Source organism: Psammomys obesus, unplaced genomic scaffold (genome assembly GCF_907164565.1).
Source record: "Psammomys obesus unplaced genomic scaffold, mPsaObe1.curated_primary_1811, whole genome shotgun sequence".
Classification (NCBI taxonomy): domain Eukaryota; kingdom Metazoa; phylum Chordata; class Mammalia; order Rodentia; family Muridae; genus Psammomys; species Psammomys obesus.
Window position 1 is genome coordinate 17116525 of NW_026596149.1, and position 19709 is coordinate 17136233.

The 19709-nt window shown below is 42.8% G+C and overlaps 1 protein-coding gene across 7 annotated transcripts; it reads left to right on the forward strand.

Moving 5' to 3' along the window:
* Positions 1–176: 176 nt before the first annotated feature.
* Ankrd16 (ankyrin repeat domain 16) lies at positions 177–13641 on the forward strand. Of its 7 annotated transcripts, none has more exons than XR_008718625.1 (8): positions 177–1177; positions 2126–2367; positions 4224–4266; positions 6628–6736; positions 7281–7442; positions 8935–9013; positions 9996–10223; positions 10961–11400. XR_008718625.1 is itself a non-coding variant. In XM_055593840.1 (8 exons), the coding sequence occupies exons 1-7, from the start codon at positions 837–839 to the stop codon at positions 10151–10153; spliced, it is 1134 nt and encodes a 377-aa protein (XP_055449815.1). In that variant the 5' UTR covers positions 177–836; the 3' UTR covers positions 10154–10185; positions 10961–11400. The 7 variants fall into 7 exon arrangements, 6 of the variants coding, with proteins under 6 accessions (XP_055449815.1, XP_055449818.1, XP_055449814.1 ...); XM_055593840.1 differs by having other exon boundaries at positions 9996–10185; XM_055593843.1 differs by lacking the exons at positions 9996–10223; positions 10961–11400 and adding an exon at positions 12994–13641.
* Positions 13642–19709: the final 6068 nt, after the last annotated feature.

Genomic DNA, 19709 nt, shown 5'->3' on the forward strand with positions numbered 1-19709 from the left:
CCCTCCCCCGGAGCAGACGAACAGATCCGTGAACCAGTCGAAACTCGGAACCGGATGGGGCTCGCGGACAGACAGACTCTAGAACCAATCCGTACGCGAAGCGGGAGGGGGCGTGTCTCAAGGAGCTGCGCCACGCCCCCCTGTGTTTCCGCTAGCGCGGAAGAGCCGAAGGAAACTTTCCCAGAGTTCCTTCGAGCTCCCTAGGTTCCCGCGGGGGCTGAGGCGGCGGCCGCCCGCGGGGAGGGGACTTGGGTCTGCTGCGGATTGGGTGAGGAGCGGGCAGAGCAAGGGACACTGTCCCATTTCCGAGAGGCCCCAGAAACCCTGCTGTTGGGAGCCTAGGCATCCTGAAGTCCCGGCTGTGCAGCCTAGCAGAGACCCCCGCACATCTCCATAGGCTGTACAGTGGAGAGCAGACCCCATACGGGGTGCGAGGGCCGGCTGCAAAGCACCGCTGTCCCACTTCAGGGCTTCGCGGAAGAGCGGCGCACTCCACTCTATTACAGCTCCAGGGTGTCGGGCGTACACTCTTACCCTAAACTGCCCGGGCTCCCGGACCCCAAGGCCCTACCCTGACAACCCCGCAAGTCTGGGTCGCGGTAACTAGTGCTTGTCGCCTGAGAAGACACCATTCTACATTGGAGATCGTGACTTCCAAACCAGGGCAAGTGGCTTCAAAAAGACGCTGGAGGACAGAATCCGTCTTGGGGGCGGAGCGTCGGGGAGAACGGTCACAAGCAGGAAGCGGAAGCCCTGCCCACCTCTCAACTTCTCCCAACCTGTAGTAGCACAGGTCTAGGTCTTCCTCTTACTTTTGTCCAGCCTGGTCCCGGGTGATGGCTCCGCTAGGGGATCCGCGGCGCCTCTGCAAGCTGGTTCAGGAAGGCCGCCTGTGCGCCTTGCAGGAGGAGCTGAAAGTAGCCGGAGGTTGCCAGGGGCCGGAAATTGCAAGAGGCTGCCTGGGGCCTGGCGGGGACACCCTTCTCCACTGTGCAGCCCGCCACGGGCACCGGGACATCCTAGCCTACTTAGTGGAGACTTGGAGTATGGACATTGAGGCTGCCAACCGAGACTACAAGCGGCCTCTGCATGAAGCTGCCTCTATGGGCCACCGGGACTGCGTGCGCTACCTCCTGGGCCGAGGTGCAGCTGTGGACTCCTTGAAGAAAGCGGACTGGTAGGTGCCCAGGGTCCAGAAAGACTATAACCACATTCCCTGAAAAATCACGAGTTTTTGTCTCTACTTTTCAGTGTGTCCGTTAGATGATATAACTTTCCTCGGCTTCTAATTCTCATCCCAACCTTCCTTTCTTCTTGGGGGTTGGTTCTTTAGTGAGGACAGCCTCTTCCCGTTGAGAGAGTATAGAAATGTAATCGAGTGAAGTGTAACGGGTGAATCGTATTACTCGGGTGCCCAGGATGTGTTTGGAGACATCTTGCTAAATTACCTGGTCACGATTACATTATTGTAATTTGCATGGCTTCTGTGGATAGGTACAATTGATAAAATTCAGTTGGACATGCACCCGATATTGAGCTCTGTGCATTTTTGTCACATCTAGCCTTGCAGAGCCACCAGCAAGAATGTTGGTGATACTCTGCCACTGCTCAAATCAATTTAATTTCTTGCTAAACTGACATCTTTTTTAGTCTATGTCTGGTTCCTGAGAGCTTGTGAAATTTTTTAGGCTCTTAACAATAAAGGTCCTGCCTTCAGGTTATTTCAAGTCTGTCAAAACATAGGGGCTGAGGTGGTGCAGCCTCCTAGCATTTATGAGCCCCTGAGTTTTAGCTTAGCATATCAAGGGCAGGAGAGAGCCATATGATTAAAAGTACATTTTCTTCAATATTGTAAATAAATAGTCCCACTGTATCTTGAGGGTTATCTGTGGTTTTTATCAGTCCTCTGATTGGCTCATAAACAGTTTTTGCCTCTCAGATAACCTACCCTTGTGGATGTACATTCAGAATAAATTTGTCCTTATTATTTCTCCACAGTCCTCAGAGAAGTCATATGTAGTCTAAGCTGTTTTCCTGTGCCTCCCTCTCCCCCACCCCCAGACTCCTCTAGATTATCTGTCTATGTCAAAGACATACATTGTCTGATGGCTTGGTTTCTTCCAAGTTCCATCCTGTTTGGCCTTAGGACTCCTCTGATGATGGCTTGCACAAGGAAGAACCTTGAAGTGATCCAGGACCTTGTGGAACACGGTGCCAATCCACTGCTGAAGAACAAGGACGGCTGGAACAGTTTCCACATTGCCAGTCGAGAAGGCGAACCTGTGATCCTCCGGTACTTGCTCACAGTCTGTCCAGATGTTTGGAAAACAGAGAGCAGAATTAGAAGAACTCCTTTACACACTGCAGGTACACCCTGCAAGCGCTGTAGTCTGCAGTTGGCCTCACCCCAGCACTGCCTACACTTTGTAGTTCAGGTCACCTGCTGGGGAATGACAAGTGAAGGCCTCAGAACGTCTTGGGATGTCTTCACAGACTATAAGTTTCTAAAGGGATGGGAACTTCGGCTAGCATGTCATTGTGTCAGTCCACTTTTAGAGTGAATCTGTCTTACCTCCTCGTTAGTTAGATGGTAAGCTAGCTTAGTTCTTTCTTAAGTCTGTGACCCTGGGTAAAGAACTCGGTCTGTATGTGAGCAAATGCCCTTCTTAGCTTTTGACAGAGGTAGTGATACCATGATGTAGAGTCAAGGGAAAAAGCAAAATTAGTGTGAAATGTGTGAATAATAAGCTCAAGAGTCTATAAAATAAGTTGGAAAATAAGCCAAGCATCATGGTGCATGCCTATAATTTTTGCACTCAGAAAGTTGAGGCAGCAGGATCCATGCAAGTTTAAGGCCAGCTGGGCAATGTTGAGAGAACCTGTCTCAAATTCCCCAATACCCCCACCCCCGAGAGAGAATTTTGGAAAATAGTTCTTAGTCTGAGGGGTAGTTTGTTGAATTAGGATACTCTTGCTTTCTCTAAATAAAGATCCATGCCTGAGATATACAGTTCATACAGGCTGGATAACAAGCATCTGGTTGTTTTCCAGCCACAGCTGGCACTTAGGAATCAAGGAATCCTTTCTGAAACCTTTTTAGTAAGTAGGAAAAAAAAATACTAGTTCATAAGTTACTTGGGCAGCTCTTCCATCACACACACTCTCCTAAAATATTCCCTTGGAGAACCAGTCAGCAACCTGTCACTTGCCCAGAATAAATGGAGGCCAGATAGTCAGAATCTTTCCTGTTGAGTATAGGTATCTTCAGTAGGAGGAGTAAAGTTCTGGATAATTTTCATAGATTACTATTAAATCGATTAGCATCAAAATGTTTTTGCAGTTTTATGGTGAAAGATTGTACTGGCCTTGAACCTTACAGTGGTAAGGTGGAGAGATAACTGTAAAGTTGGAAGTTTGCCATAAAAGTGCTCCTAATTGGAAACCATTGGGTACATGAAGTGAAAACATCATTCTTTACCCTTTATTTGGCTGGATTTTCTCTTACTGGGACAGTAATGGTAACTGTGTTAGGCTTTCCTCTGTGAGAAAACTGGGGCAGATATGGCTGAGCCAGCTCAACAGTTAAGAGCACTTGTTGCTCTTGCAGAATACCCGGATTCAGTTCCCAGCACCCTCATGGTGGCTCACATCCATCTCTAACTCTGGATCCCAGGTTTCAAGGGATCCATCATCCTCTTCTAACCTCTGTGGGCATTATCTATACATGTGGTACAGATACAAACACATAGACAAAACAGTTATACACAGAAAATAGAATAAATTAAAACAAAAATAATTTTAAAGACAAGACAGGCAGAGAGTGGAGCCAGGAGTGAGAATTTTGCCTGTTTTTGTTTGGGGGGTTTTGTTGTTGTTTGGGTTTTTTTGGTTTGGTTTGGTTTCGTTTCGTTTGGATTTTCCGAGACAGGGTTTCTCTGTGTAATAGAGCCCTGGCTGTCCTCGCTTTGTAGACCAAGCTGGCCTCAAACTCACAGAGATACGCCTGCCTCTGCCTCTCGAGTGCTGGGATGAAAGGCGTGTGCCACCACTACCCAGTGAATTTTTGCTTCTTTTTAATTATTTATTTGTTGTACTGGGATAAAACCCAGGGTTTTGCACATGGTAGGCCAGTGTTTAGCCAATGAACTACTTCCCCAGCCAAGGTTTCAAGTGTGTACTAAAATGTTCTCGTTGTCTCTATTCCCCTCCTCCCCTTGCCCCAGCAATGCATGGCTGCTTCGAAGCAGTGCAGGAGCTTCTTGATAGGTAAGAACAGAATGGTAAGTTAGTGGAAAGTATTTCTTATAATAAGTAGTCCTTTTCCTTTTATGTGGAAAGCTTGGGGCCCACAAACTGAAAAGTTTGCCTTCAGTTCATTGCCTACACACCAATGAGCATTGCAAGGACTCTGGATCCCCACAGGAGTGTGATGGGAGGACCTAGTGTAAATTAGTGAAGACTCTGAAAGAGTCAATGTCTCAGCACCAGTAAAACCAAAGCTGTTCACCTGAGGGGAGAATAACAGCTGTAAGGGAGGGGTAGGGTGGCTTTTTGCACCAAGGAAAAGGACAGCATATTTGAGAGACTGGAAGTAGTTCAGGGTAGGTTGAAATCTGAACAGTCAAGAGAATACGGATGCTGTAGACCATTGCAAAAGTTTCCACTTTATTATGTGCATGTGAGGTACCATTGAGGCATTGAGTTTGTTGGTTTGTTTTGAGAAGGATCTCACTATGTAATCCTAACTGGCTTGGAACTCAAAATATAAACCAGGCTGGTCTCAAACATACAGAAATCCACCTGCTTCTACCACTCCAGTTCTGGTATTAAAGGCATATATCACTGTGCCCAACCCTGTTGAAGGGTTGGCTTTTTATTTTCTTAGATTTATTTATTTTTATTTTTTGTAAATGAATGTTTTGCTTGCATGCGTGTCTGACACTGTGCGCATGCCCGGTGCCTTTAGAGGCCAGGAGATGGTGTCAGAAGGAATCAAACCCTGGTCCTCTGGAAGAACAACAGTACTCATCACCGTTGAGCTGTCTCCTCAGGTCCCTTGTTGAAGGGTTTTTAAGCCAAGGGTCATAAGAAATCAGTTGTCATGGATCACCTGGTTGCAAAATATAAATAAACCTGAAATGGGAACAGGTTTCTGTGAAATTGTCTCTTGGGTTAATAAAGTGTAATTGGAGAAAAATAATGGAAGCTGGGCTGAGTCGATGAGTATAGGAAGTGTGGTTTCAACGAATTAGAAGGATTAAGATTTCTTGTTGGAGGAATCATGTCATTAGGGGTGGGCTTTCATGTATCAGAGGATAACTCCCAGCTATTCTTCTAGTACCTGCCTACCTGCCTGCATGCTCCCTACATGATGATAGTGGATTAAACTGTAAGCAAGTTCCTAACTAAATGTTTTATTTCATAAAGTTATCTTTACAGCAGTAGAACAGCAATTAAGGCAAGAAAGAAGCGGTGGATTGAAGGGTATCTTTTAAAAGTTGACTCAGGAATAGGTGAATAATTTCGTAGAGGATCTGGGAGGGCCTGGGGATATAGTTCAATGGTAGAGTGCTTGCCCAGCATATTTAAGGCCTTGGGTTCCATCGAAAATAAAGGAGGGGCAAGGGAACATTGAGGATGACTTTCACAGTGAGATGCCTGTGCTACTTGCTGAGACAATGAACGGTGGACGAGGAACATGTTTAGAGGAAGCATAAGAATTTTGCTTTGGGACAAGTGCAGTAGTTGTATCTCTGTGGGTGTTCAAGGCAAAGACTTCAAGTAGGCAGAGACAAGATGGGCCAGATACAAATGTGAATCTTTGCAACATATGAGTGGTGACGTGAGGTTAGAAGTGGAAAAAGTAACTTGGTCAAAGTACTCAAGCCTGGGCCCTAAAAACATGTCTCAAGCACTTAGATTTGCTTTTCTGCAAATTTGTAAATACTCTTCACTGAAGAAACCCTTTTCAAGCACCTTTGTTTGTTAGGTCTGGGTAATGAAATAAACAGCTCTTCTCTAGTGGCCCTCATAGGCTAATGAAGAAGACTGTGAATAAATAAATCCACAGAACCCTAGAATTAAGGAACTGCATGCATTCGTGCACATCTGTGATTCCAGTGCTTTAGAGACTGAGGCAGGAAAAGCTTGTGTTCCAGCCAGGCTGGACTGCACAGCAAGATGACTGGTTGTTGGGGAAAATGGCAGCGGGAGAGGGTGAGGTGAGGGTGGTGATGAAAAGAGCATTAGGAGGCTGTTGTCAGCTGACTATGCATAAGTGTGAAAGCAGAGATAGGAGGCCAAAGACATTTTAAGTAGCCTGGCTGTAAAATTATGTCATGTAATTGGTTGGGAGAGAAAAGAGAAAGACAGCGGTAAGGGTGACTACAAGTTACTAAGCTGAGAAGTTGAAGAAGTGAAGGTTCCTGCAGACATGGTAAAATTTAGAAGAGGAAAGTCCTAAAGACCCAGAGCTTGGTTCAGAAGCTAAAGTGATAAGAGGAAAGACAGCTCCAGACTGTCACGGACATCTGTAAGGCATAAAGTCTGCTTGCGGACTATCCTGTCACCTGTCGTAGATTTGAAACAGTGAATTCACAGTTCTGTCATTTTTGGATTTGGCTGTAGGTGTCACTATGAACCAGACTGTAGAGACAACTGTGGTGTCACGCCCTTCATGGATGCAATTCAGTGTGGCCATGTTAGCATAGCCAAACTGCTCCTTGAAAAACACGAGGTATAAAGTATTTTTGCTTATTCCTTTATTTCTTCTTTAGAAAATTTAGATCTGGAGATAAACAATACATCATTATTCATCTGGGTTTAAATCCAGGCTCACCTGAGTTTCTCTGGTGGGATCTTTGACCTCCAAAAACACTCGTGAATCAGTGTTCCTATCTCTAAAATGGCAACAGAATGTAATTTCAGAAGTTTCCTACAAAGACTAAATGATGCTGGGGTGGAGCTCAAAGTAAAGCACTTACACAGCATGCCCAGGACCATGGACTTATCCAGGGAGGATCCAATAATCCCACATCCATAGAGCAGTTAGCAAACTAAGGATTCAGTAAATAGTGTCACTTTGATAGTAATAGCTACAAAGTAGCCTGATAGAGCTTAAGGCACTGCAGCCAATGACTCAATTCCTTTGAGAATGGAACAAAAATTATGTGCTCTGCCCAGAAGAACTGCACAGACAGCTAAGCCTCACCAAAACATCTACAGGACAATGGCCACAGATTTCTCTGTGTTTAACATTGTTCCTCTTTCCTGCCTACTAGGCTTGCTCTTCAGTTGCAGATAGCCTGGGGGCCCAGGCTATACACCGAGCAGCAGTCACTGGGCAGAATAAAGCCATACGATTCCTGGTGTCCGATCTCGGCATTGATGTGGATGTGAGAGCAAAGTCAACCCGGCTCACAGCACTTCATTATGCAGCTAAGGTTAGTTGCTTCTCATGACAGCATTCCTTCTCTAGGCTCACTTTGCTCCAGTGATGGGCAGCTCTGTAGTCCTGACATCTTTGTTGAATGTATAGAATGCATCATCTGTATTCTATAATCCTGAGATGTCCATGATTTTGAGTCTTGTCTTTTTACTAGAAGCATGTTGTATTTTGTTTTTAGGCAAAAATAAACAAAGGCAAACTCTTTTTAGTTTTTCAAAACAGGGTTTCTCGTGTATCCCAGATGGCTGTCCTAGAACTCACTTTGTAGACCAGGTGGCCTCAAACTCAGAGATCCTCCTGCCTCTGCCTCCCTAGAGGAGAACTCTTAATTCTGTCTAATACTTGGGCTTTCTGTACGCCTTCCCATTCTTATTTTCAGTAATAATGTTATTTAAAACCATAAAAATGTTGAAGGGTGAGGAGGCCTTCTCAGTTGTCTCTTAAGTGTTTGAAAGCAAATTGTGTAACTCCACTTTAGTAAAGTTAAAACTTTTCTGTTACATATAAACAAATAGGACATAGCTCAGCCATCTCCTTGCAGACTTCCCAACACGCACATCAGGCAGGTCACACTAGTTGTAGCTCCAGCTCTAACGGAGCTCACTGATACCCCATTCTGGCTTCAACAGGCTACATACCTGTGTTCACACACACACAAGTAAAAGTAAAGTAACTTGCTGAAAATTTACAAGTGAACAAAATTTCATTTAATAATTATAACTCTTTCTTGTATTGAATTCAGAAGTTAAAATCTCTTTAACTGAGACAAAGAAATTGCATCTACTGGTCTCTCCAGTACATGGAACATTGAGGATGTGCATAAATATTTCACTAGACAAAAAGCTATTTTAGGAGCCTTGCTTATTATACATGGTTAAGAAGGTCCTTGCCTTTATTTGGTTTTCTAGAGGCAAGAGTACAGGTTTTCTGGCCACAACACCTACCACACACTCCCCCTGAATACAAGGATAGATACACAAGTAAACTGAGGGTCCAGTCCACGAACATGAGAAGAAAGGCTAACATTTCTTCTGTAGAAAGGGTGAACCTGCAATCTTGATTTTAGCCTCACTACTTTCTGATGGGCTAACTGCCTAGTGTGTGTGTAAATTTCTATGTAAGTAATGCCAGCTAGGGTAGGTCTCTCTCTTCTGAGAGCCCCAAAATTTTACAGTTCCTCTCTGCCTTAAAGATGTTAACAAAGAGTTCATATAATTGGGAAATTTTGGAATTGTGACTTCTATATAAACCACAACATTGTACACTGCTGATCTAGATGGAAACCTAATCATATTATCCATCTGGATAACTGAATGTTACAAATGTTGAATGAATTGTTAGAATCATGGGTGATATAAATCTTCCTTAAAACAGGAAGATTGCAGATGGCTTCATCAGGAAAGGTTTCTGATGCACAGTAAAGGTTGTTTTTAAGGCTTTGATTTTGTCCTCATCACAGTGGTTAATGAACGTATTTCAACTCTCAGGAAGGACAGACGAGCACAGTTCAAACTCTGTTATCCTTGGGTGCTGACATCAACGCTAAAGATGAAAGAAATCGCTCAGGTATGAAATGATTCGTGGACCTTTTAGTCTGCGTTGATACAGGGTGAGCACCTCAGTGGTGAGCTCTCACCTAATGTGCACACAGACCTACATTCAATCCCTAGCCCTGAAAAAACAAGCAACTGTTATTTTAAGCCATAACCATATATGTGAGGTGAACACATTTTTAATTTTTAATTCAGGAATTTTTAATTTTTATGTACCACTAAAACTATGTATAATTTGTCCATGAGAGTGATCCTAGGAATAAACAGTCCCCTCCTGCTTCCTATTAACTAGAAAAGCTTCTTGCAGCTTTTCTGATTCTTTTGTTTTCTTTTTTTTTTAAATTAACTTATTTATTTGTTTATTAAGGTTTTCTTTATATAGCTCTTTATCTTAGAATTCACTGTATGAAATAGGTTGGCACCTCAAACTCATAGAGATCTGTCTCCCATTTGCTGGAATTAAAGGTGTTGTCACCATACCTGGCAGGCTTATTGTTTCAGCCCAGTCATCGAAAACTTGTCATGCAGTACAGGCCATTATGGGTGGACTATGAAAGTGTAAAATCAGCCCGACATGGTGGTGCATGCCTGTAATCCCAGCACTCTGAGAGGCAGAGGCAGGTGGATCTCTGAGTTCAATGCCAGTCTCATCTACAAAGAGACAGCCAAAGCTACACAGAGAGAAAATAATATTACTAGTAATAAAATGTAAAATCTGTATAACTGGGGAGCTGGCAAGATGGCTCAGTGGGTAAGCACTTGTAACCAACCCTGGTAACCTGCATTTGATCCAGCAGCCCCCACACAATGGAAGAGAACCAGCTCCTGCAGGTTGCCCTCTGACCAACCTCTTTACATGCCCTGTGGCAAATACACATACACACATAATCACACCCAAAGTAAATAAAGGTAAGCTCTGTAAAACCAAATAACCCAATATTGTTTTCTGAGTGCAGCACGTGTTCTCAGCATAGATCACTCTTGTCTCCCTTTAGCCCTGCATCTCGCCTGTGCAGGTCAGCACGTGGCTTGCACCAGGTTCCTCCTGAAGTTAGGACTGAAGGATTCTGCAGACCTAACAGGCACCCTGGCCCAGCAACTCACACAGAGTGTAGATATCCTCCAGTACTTTGACCACGACGTGGAATCATAAGGACGTTGGAAGAGGAGGCAGTGAAGTTCATGGTGATTCACATAGAGCTTTTTCAGTTACCGACAGATCAGTGAGTTATTTCCAAGCCCGTGTTTTCATCTCCTGCCTTTCCTTCTGCATGTTCTTCTGCTGAATGACCAGGAGTCTGGCTTCCTGGCATGTTGTATGATCTTGAGCATATCCATCTTTTTCTTTTTTAAACTGTAATGAGCATTGAACTCAGAAGCTGGCACATGCTAAGCAATTGCTGTGCCACTAAAGTCATTGCCAGCAAATAGAATGAGATTAAACACCGAGTATGGCGAATCCTTAGGGAAGTGAATGTAATATATATATATATATATATATATATATATATACATACATATATATATATAATATGTAATATATGAAAGTGTAATAAAACTAGAAATATAAATTGTTAGCCCTTCATGGTGGTGCATACCTTTAATTCCAGTACTTAGGAGGCAGAGGCAGGCGAATCTTTGTGAGTTTGAGGCCAGCCTAGTCTACAAAGTGAGTTCCAGGATATCTAGGACTATACAGAGAAACCCTGACTTGAAAATATATATATATGTGTATGTATGTGATATATATATATTGGTTTTACATATATATGCAATTTGCTGTTTACTCAATTATAAAACATGGTTGACCTATTTAATTTTTTTCCTTTATTAGCTTTTATGTGGCCATTTTGTTTCAGTGCCATTTTAAACAACATTTACAAGGAATTTTTTGTCACCTTTTTATATTCTCAGCACTGCTAGTTGAACTAAGTTTTTCATTTGTTTGTTTTGTTTTCAGTGTGAATGGATAGTTTGCCTGCATATATGTCTGTGAGTCACATGCCTGGTACCTTCAGAGGCCAGAGAAGACATCTGATTTCCCAGGACTAGACTTACAGACAGTTGTGAGCCTCCATATGGATGCTGGGGATCAAACCTCAGATCCCCTAGAGAGCAACCAGTACTCATAACCACTGAGCTGAGCCATCTCTCCAGCCCCAGGAATAAGACTTAAAGTTTTAAGAACTTTTTGTTTGTTTTAATAGACAAGTTTAATCATGAGCAAGACCTAATCCTCATTAGTTTAGTATGATCCAGCGAGTACTGTTGCACACCCACCTGCAGTATTGTGGTTGCCTTGGCAAACAGCAAAGACTTCCAACTCCTCCTAATATCCTCCTGAGGAGTTCATAAGTCTCTGTTTCTAACCACCAAATAAATGTTCCTGTAAAAAACACAGTCCTGTCTTGTAATCTCTTCGTCATACACTGTATGTCTATGCTCATCTGAGATGGGTTTCCATTTTCCCTGTGTCACAGAACTCTTCATTTCAATGTCTTTTGGGTCTGAGGATGATCCTGCTGTGTGATACCCTATGTATGCGTGCTGTGGCTCAAAGGTCACCCTTAGCGCGCGCACGCATGTGTGTGTGCACACACACATACACACACACACACACACAAAGGATTCTATTCATCCTCATACATGTTCTTTCTCCTCTTCCCCCTCCCCTCTCTAACTAAAGCATTTCTGTGTACCTGAAGCTAGTCTCAGACTTGTTATATTTTTAAGCTCTGAGTGTGCTGAAACTTGAAACCTGAGCTATAATGCCTGGTATCTCTTTTTTGCTTGTTATTCTCCACTCATAATTAATTCCCATGTGTCACACTACTTCTGTCCTTCCCAGTACTAAACTCTAAAAATGCTGATTACTACAGGCCACTGCTAAAATTACTCAATAGCCATAGATGATAGTGGTTATCACAACATTAATTGTAGCAAAAAAGTAGTAATAATATGTGCTAACAAGGTTAAGAGCACTGGTTGCTCTTCCAAAGGTCATGAGTTCAATTCCTAGCAACCGTATGGTGGCTCACAACCATCTAAAATGAAATCTGGTGCCCTTCTCTGGCGTGCAAGTATACATGCAAACACATATTGTATACATAATAAATAAATAAATAAATATTTTTTTTAATGTGCTAACAATACACAATTGCTATAATACTATATTAGAAATGCTAATAGCAATGCTGATGATAATAATTGTTCCCCCTAATTATAGTTACTTTTTTTTTTTTTTCATTTTCTTGAGTTACCAAAAGTTACTTTCCCAGGCCTCTCTACCTAAAATTTTACCCTTTTCCTCAGCACTTGCCACCTCCTTCTTTGTGATGGTTAGCTTTACCTATCAGCTTCAGTGTCCACGAAACCTAAAGCCACCTGGAAAGGAGGTCTTAATGATTGATTGTTCTCATTGGTTTGGCAGTGGGTATGTCTGTGAGGGGTTGTCTTAAAATTAAGTTACTCAAGGGAGGACCCATCCCACTGTGGGCAGCTGCTGGGATAATCTTTTTGTAAACTGTGTAAAGGTTGTTTTTGGTTTTTCTTTCTTTCTTTTTTGTTAATTAATTCAGTTAACTTCTTGATCATAGGCCACTGCGTCATCTCCCAGTCCTACCTTCCCTCCTGCATCCCCTACAGACACCCCGGTTCATCTAGTCACATGAAAACTGAGTTCATCTTCCGCCCTGTGGCCTTGTAGGGAAGTCCCATCAGGGGGAAGTGATCAAAAAGCAGGCAACATAGTCTCTGTCAGAGATATCCCCACTCCCTTAACTAGTGGGTCGACATGAAGCCTGACATGCCCATTGGACTTATCTTCTTGGGGTCTGCATTGTAGTATGTCCATCCTGTACTATAATGACTAAAATCTACTTATAACCGAGTATATACCATGTGTGTCTTTCTGTGTCTTTGTTGCCTCGCTTAGGTTGATCTTTTCTAGGTCCGTCCATTTGCCTGCATAAAGCTTTTCTTTGTATTTCTCAGATGTTGATTTCTGTACCAGCAGAGAGCTGAGGACTGCCTGGATTTTGGTATTGTTATTTGTTTTGGATCATCACCTCCCTGAGTAATTTGTAAACATTCTTCTCTATCACCTTCCGATTGGTTTAAGAAAGAGCTGGCCTATAACAAAACAGGAGAAGAAAGCCGGGACTTCTGGGCAGAGATAGGAGGGCTAGGAAAGAATCAGGCACATGGGGGGTGTTCCCCCACCCCCCGCCAGCCAGCCAGGAGGAAGTCATACTAGGATATAGAGAAGTACCAAGCCACGTGGCATATGTGGACTACAGTAGATGGGGTAATTAAGTTATGTAAGCTAGTTGGAATCAAGCCGAAGCTATAAAACCTAAGCTTTCATAAATAATAAAAAGTCTCTGTGTCATTATGGGAGCTGGCGGGTGGAAGCAGTCCCACAGTAGGCAGCACCATTACCTGCAGGGGTGTCCTGAAATGTGTAAGAGGGGAGAAATTGAGCTGAACAGAAGCAAGCAGACAAGGGAGTATGACGCAGTCGTATCTCTCTGCTTTAACTCTGCATGTGATGTGATGGCTTGAAATCCCTGCTTTGACTGCTGCACATGAACTGACTATGGCCTGGAATTTGTAAGCTGAAATAAACCTTTCTCCTCCAAGTTTCTTTTTGTTAGGGCATTTTATTATAGCAACAAAAATAAAACTAGACACACACTCCCCTAGTTTTTTCTTCATAGTGTTTACCACTAGCAAACATACCATATAAAATTTGAGTGACTGTTATATATCTGTCTTCCATTGATATTTAACCAGCTTGTGTCAGGAATGAGGCCTAGAACAGTCCTGGCACAGAATAAGTTTACTGTAGTATGTTTGGTATGTTTGGTGAATACATGATAGCAATGATTTACGCTTATTGAGTCTTAACGTAGGCTAGATGCTGTGCTAAACACTTTAAGAATGTTGGCTCATTTTGTTCTCTGGCTTTTACACTTTACTCTGCTTCAAGAAGCGTTTCTCACACACTCCCTTGAAGAGTCTAATTTTTGAATCTTAGCTCACGAGCACCATCTTGCCACCCCACAGTCTGTCTTCATTGCTGCTCCTGTGTACAATCTACTCTCTGTGAAGTTACCTGGGATTTCCTAATTGCTGGGTTAATTAGTTTGTTTTGTTGTTGTTGACAGTATCTCACTATATAGCACTATGTAGCCCTGGCTGTCCTGGAACTCACTCTGGAGACCAAACTGGTCTCCAGGTTCTGCCCTCCAAGCACTGGAGTTAAAGGCATGCACCACGTCACCCAGCTAAGTAATACATTCTTAACTCTTAGGTTACTAATATCTTCAGTCTCTTCTGCTTTCTGGACTGTTGTTCCTGAGATAATTCACTCCAATTATATTCTTTTCCTTCTCTTTTTTTTCCCTCACGCCTCCACCCCCCCCCCCTTTTTTTTTTTTTTTTTTTTTCATTTTCTTTTCAAAGATAGGATCTTAGGGTGTATTCTGAGCTTTCCTTGGATTTGTGGTCCTCCTGCCTTAGCCTTCTGAGTGTTGGAGTTGAAGGCATGTGCTCTTATTCCTTGCTTCTGAGGTTTCCTTTCTGGTGTTCTCTGTGTACTCCTCTCCTAGGGTCTGTCCCTTGATTACTAGGGTGCTTAGCTTTGTGCCCAGCTCACTCCTCTTATTCACTCCTGCTATTGAAGTAGCAGTTTTACCTGCACCCCAGTATATGGCAACCACCCAAATCTCTCCAACCTTATTTTCAACTGCCTGCTAAAAAAAATTTTTTTTTTTTTTTTGCATGCCTTTAGTAAGGTTGTCTCACAACCTACTTCATGTTCACTTCCCCATACTCTGTTCACCTCTATCTTGTACGTCTGCCTAGCTGAGAGCCCCTCAGTTCACCAGGTCAATCAAGTTGGAAATGTGGGATCACTAAAACTACCATTCTCCTCCACAGGAAGCCCTGGCCTATTCCAGCTGTTGGATAACTGCCTGTCTTCCTTCAGGCTCTCATACATACTCTTATCTCACACCATCCTTGCAGCAGCCTTGTAATTACTAATCCTGCTTCTACTTGTGTTCTCAAATCTGCCTTCCATCTAGCTTCTAGAGAGCACTCACTAATTCAGATAAGGAAGGACATTGATTGCCAATGGTAGCTGAATGTCTGTCCTCCCAGAAAATATACTAAAGACTTTGTTAAGAAGTCCCTCCTTACAGGATGTGATTGTTACTACTGATTGTCACCTTGCAAGGATCTACAATCACCTGAGACATCCCTCTGGGCATATCTGTGAGGGAATATTTAGATTCCATTAATTAAGGTGGAAGACCCACAGTTGTAGTGAAATTATGACAGTAGTTGTCAGGGATAGAAATGGATAAAAACTGCAATCACTTGAAAACAGATCTATATTACTTCCTGTGCTAAAGGAATTCTATGAGACAATAGTTAGAGAACAAAATGAAAATGGATGGTAAGATGGGAAAGGAATAGAAATCTGGCTTAAGAAATGAGAGAAGGAGGCTGGAGAGATGGCTCAGAGATTAAGAGTACTGGCTGAACTTCTGAAGGTCCTGAGTTAAATCCGAGCAACCACATGATGGCTCACAACCATTCTCTTCAGGGCCACCAGGACTCAGTCTTTTCGGCTCTCTTGGTCTCCTTTTGGAGCTCCTGTCCCCTCCAGGTCTTTCTATCTTCCCCTTCTTTCATAAGATCCCCTGCACTCTGCCCAAAGTTTGACTATAAGTCTCAGCCTCTGCTTTGATACCTCAATCAGTAGAGTATTTCAGAGGCTCTTTGTTGTAGGCTCCAGTCCTGTTCCCTCTCTTCTCCTGCTTCCGATGTCTATTGCATTGGTCCTTCTGAATAAGGATTGAGCATCTTCCCTAGGGTCTTCCTTGTTGTTTAGCTTCTTTAGGAGTATAGATTGTAATATGTTTACCCTATATTACATGCCTAATAACCACTTATGTGTGGGTATATACCATGTCTGTCTTTCTGCTTCTGGGATACCTCACTCAAGATGATCTTTTCTAGTTCTACCATTTGCCTGCAAATTTCACGATGTCCTTTTTTTTAGTAGCTGAGTAGTATTCCATTGTGTAAATTTACCACAATTTCTGTATCCATTCCTCCATTGAGGGACATCTGGGTTGTGTCCAGATTCTGGCTATTATGAATAGAGCTGCTACAACATGGTTGAGCAAATGTCCCTGTTGTCTAGTTGAGCATATTTTAGATATATGCCTAGGAGTGGTATAGCTGGATCTTGAGGTAGCACTATTCCTAATTTCCTGAGAAAGCACCAGAAAGATGTAGACTTTAAAACAGAAAATGCTAAAGGAAGCAACCAAAATCACCACTAATTCCACTGCTCAGTTATGCCATTCTTTTCTTAAAATAAATATTTATTTTATTTATTATTGTTGTTATGTGGATGAAGTGTGTGCAGACAGATACACATGCACAGAGGTCAGAGAACAACTTTGAGGAACCACATTTTCTCCTTCAGTGGTAGGATCAGGGGTCTGACTCAGTTCATCAGGCTTGCATGGTGTGCCCTTTGCTCTCTTGTGCTGTGAGAAGTACCATGAGCAAAGCAATTTGGGTCAGCTTACACTTTACAGTCCCTCTTTGAGGAAAACCAAAGACAGAGCTCACGGCAGAAGCTTGATGAAGAAACTACACAGGTTCCTTGTTCCCAGATTCACATTGAGCCACAGCCCAGGCCCACCTGCCTGAGGATGGCATCCCTGACAGTGGGCCAGGCCCTTCTTCACCAATTAGCAATCAGTAAAATGCTCCCACAGATATTGTCACAGGTCCATCTGACCTAGGCAGCTCTTCAGTTGAAGTTCCCTTTTCCTAGGTGACTCTGGGTTTGTATTAAGTTGACAGCTGAAGCCACCTGTGGCAAGCCAAGTGCTTATACCTGAGCCATCTCACAGACACAGTAGCCCACTCTTTCTCTTCTGAGTCTATGAAAATGAATGTGCTTGAGACACTCCAGGACATGCAGTTTTGCTCCTAACTTTATACTAAGACGTTTGTGTGCTGTGCTTTTAACTGTCAAGTCTTGCATCCTTGTGTTATTTTCCATGTTAATTATTTTATAGAAACTTTTCTTTTTTGCTGTATTGAGGATCAAACTCAGGTCTTTAAGCATACAAGACAACCACTCTGTCACTGAGATACGTCCTGGGTATTGATAAAGATGGGATAATCAGTAAACATTTGTCCAACCCCACTGAAGAAATGAGGTAGAAAGTGGAAAATGACTGTTATATTTGACTGCCTGCAGGATAGAAGCTGAGTAAATGCCTGAGAGATAATGATGCCACAGAGGGCCTGTGTAAGCCTGTACTTCTTTGGAGGTAGTAAATGATAAGGAAAAAAATGAACAAATAAAAAATGGGCTGGAGAGATGACTCAGTGCTTAAGAGCACTAGATGCTTTTCCAGAGGACCCAAGTTCTAATCTGCGCACCCAAAATTGGTTTACAACCATTTGTAACTCCAGTTCTAGGAAATCTGATTCCCTCTTCTGGCTTCTGCTGGCACCAGGCCCACATGTGATATGCTGACATATATGTAGGCAAAGCATTCATGTGCATAAAATAAAATAAAAATGTTAAAGATTAAAAAAAGAAAGAAACTGGGCTAGGGATATAGGTTAATGTTACAGTATTTATTTGCCTGTCACATCTAATACCCTGGGTCTCAGCAACATGCTATAAATAAATAAATAATGAAATAGTTGAGTTAGACATAAGGCAATTTTTCAGAGGAGAGCACAGCAAATCTATAACAAAGACAGAATTAGGCTCACTGATTCTAGGACTGAAGCAAGGACCATCACCTAGTCAGGAGAAACAGGGTCAGTGGCCTTGGGAAGGTTCAGCCCCAAAGATGGTAGGAGTACTGTCTACGTAGAGGTATTAAAAAAGGAAAGGGCTGGGGAAGAGGAGAAAGTTTAAAGCAGAATGTGTAGCCATAGCATGTTGGTGTGTCACTGTCTTTTGAGATGGGGGGTTGGTTCATAGGGGTGGGTTGAGGGCAACTAGTGATGTATTCAGAATTTCCACAATGCTAAATAGTGTGAATTTACACTCAGTCTTTATACAGTGGAAGTTGCTTCCGGCGGGCCTGGGAACACAGGCTACTCAGCTACTCAGGTGGCTGATGTAGTAAATGAATTGAAGTGTGCAGCTATATGTAATGTTTAGTATTATTAGCCCGAAGATTATCATGGTGGTATTATTTAACCTGCTGTCAGAAATAATAAGACACAGACGCCTGTTAGATGTACAGTTACCTTATTACCTTAGGCAGAGGGTTATTTTACTTATCCTGTCTAAATCATCTCAACATCCACCTCCCAGCCCCCATCCAATGCCATCCTCCTTAACCATTCTATCTTCCATCCATAATCTTATAAATACTTGCTTTTATTTTTCATCTGGGCCTCTTCATGTGATTACTGGAGTCCTTCTTCCCCTCCTCCCACAGTTAGGTATATAAACTATTTATTAACAGCAAAGGCCCAGAGACTTTTTTTTTAATATACCCACAGTACACCCCCAGCAGCCAGTGGCCTTGGTATACTGACCTTGGACACGAAGGCCCCAAAAGTGGCGCTGAACCAGAGGGCTCTAATCTTCTTCAGTCACTCCAGGTCCTCACGCAGCTTGTTGTCTAGACTGTTGGCCAGAACCTGGCTGTACTTCCCATTCTTCACATTCTTTTGTCTGTCCAAGAACCAGTCTGGAATCTTGTACTGCTGTGGATTTTGCATGATGGTGATCACACATTCCACCTCATCCTCCGTTAGCTCTCCAGCCCTCATGGTGAGGTCAATGTCTGCTTTCCTCAGCACCTCATGAGCATATTTTTAAAAAAAGCCATGGGGGCCCGGGATGGATGTTTAGACAGTGTAAGTAAAATATCTCTGGGCCCAAGGTAAATAAGGGAATTATAAATTTAACAGGTGTCTGTTTCTTATTATTTGTGATAGTGGGTTAAATAATACCACCATGATAATCTTAGGGATAATAATAATAAACATTATATGTAGCAGCAATTAATTTACTACATTTCAATTAATTTACTACAACAGGCTGGGGCAGGAGGCTCCTAAGTTTAAAGACTACGAGGGCCACAGTCAGCATTCAAGGCCCGAGGATGCAGTATGAGCTGGGGCAGCCTGGGTAACTTGGATTCCATGTGATGTTAGCTTAATTAGCAACCTGGTGGGATTTAGGCTTTCATGGTCATTATCCAGAGGTGTTTGCAGGCAGGTTTGCCTAAGGAGGGAAGACCCTCCAAGAACATGGGTGGCACCATCTTACGGGCTGGGTCCTGAACTGAATCAAAAGGAGAAACCAGAGGAGCATCGTCATTCCTGACAGCTGAAGCAATGATCGGCCTGCCTCCTGCTCCTGTCATCACACTGCTCCTGCTCCTGTGCCTTCTCTGTCATAATGGACCCCTAAAATGTGAACCAAAATAAACCCTTCTTTAAGCATTATCTGATATTTTGTCACAGCAATGAAAAGTAACTGATACATCCTGTCTCCTTTTTTTTTTTCTTTTTTTTTTTTTCTTTCAAAAAATGAAAGACAAAAGGGTGGGCCAAGAATAACTGAGGATAGGGTCCTGGCTTAGCATTTGTGACCATAGATTTCATTCCCAACTCCCAAAACATCATTGCTTTCCTAA

Coding starts and splice junctions, on each gene's coding strand:
- Ankrd16 (XM_055593839.1), top strand. CDS start 837: ATGGCTCCGCTAGGGGATCCGCGGCGCCTCTGCAAGCTGGTTCAGGAA. Junction 2,368..4,223: donor AACTCCTTTACACACTGCAG/GTACACCCTGCA, acceptor CCCTTGCCCCAG/CAATGCATGGCTGCTTCGAA. Junction 9,014..9,995: donor AGATGAAAGAAATCGCTCAG/GTATGAAATGAT, acceptor GTCTCCCTTTAG/CCCTGCATCTCGCCTGTGCA.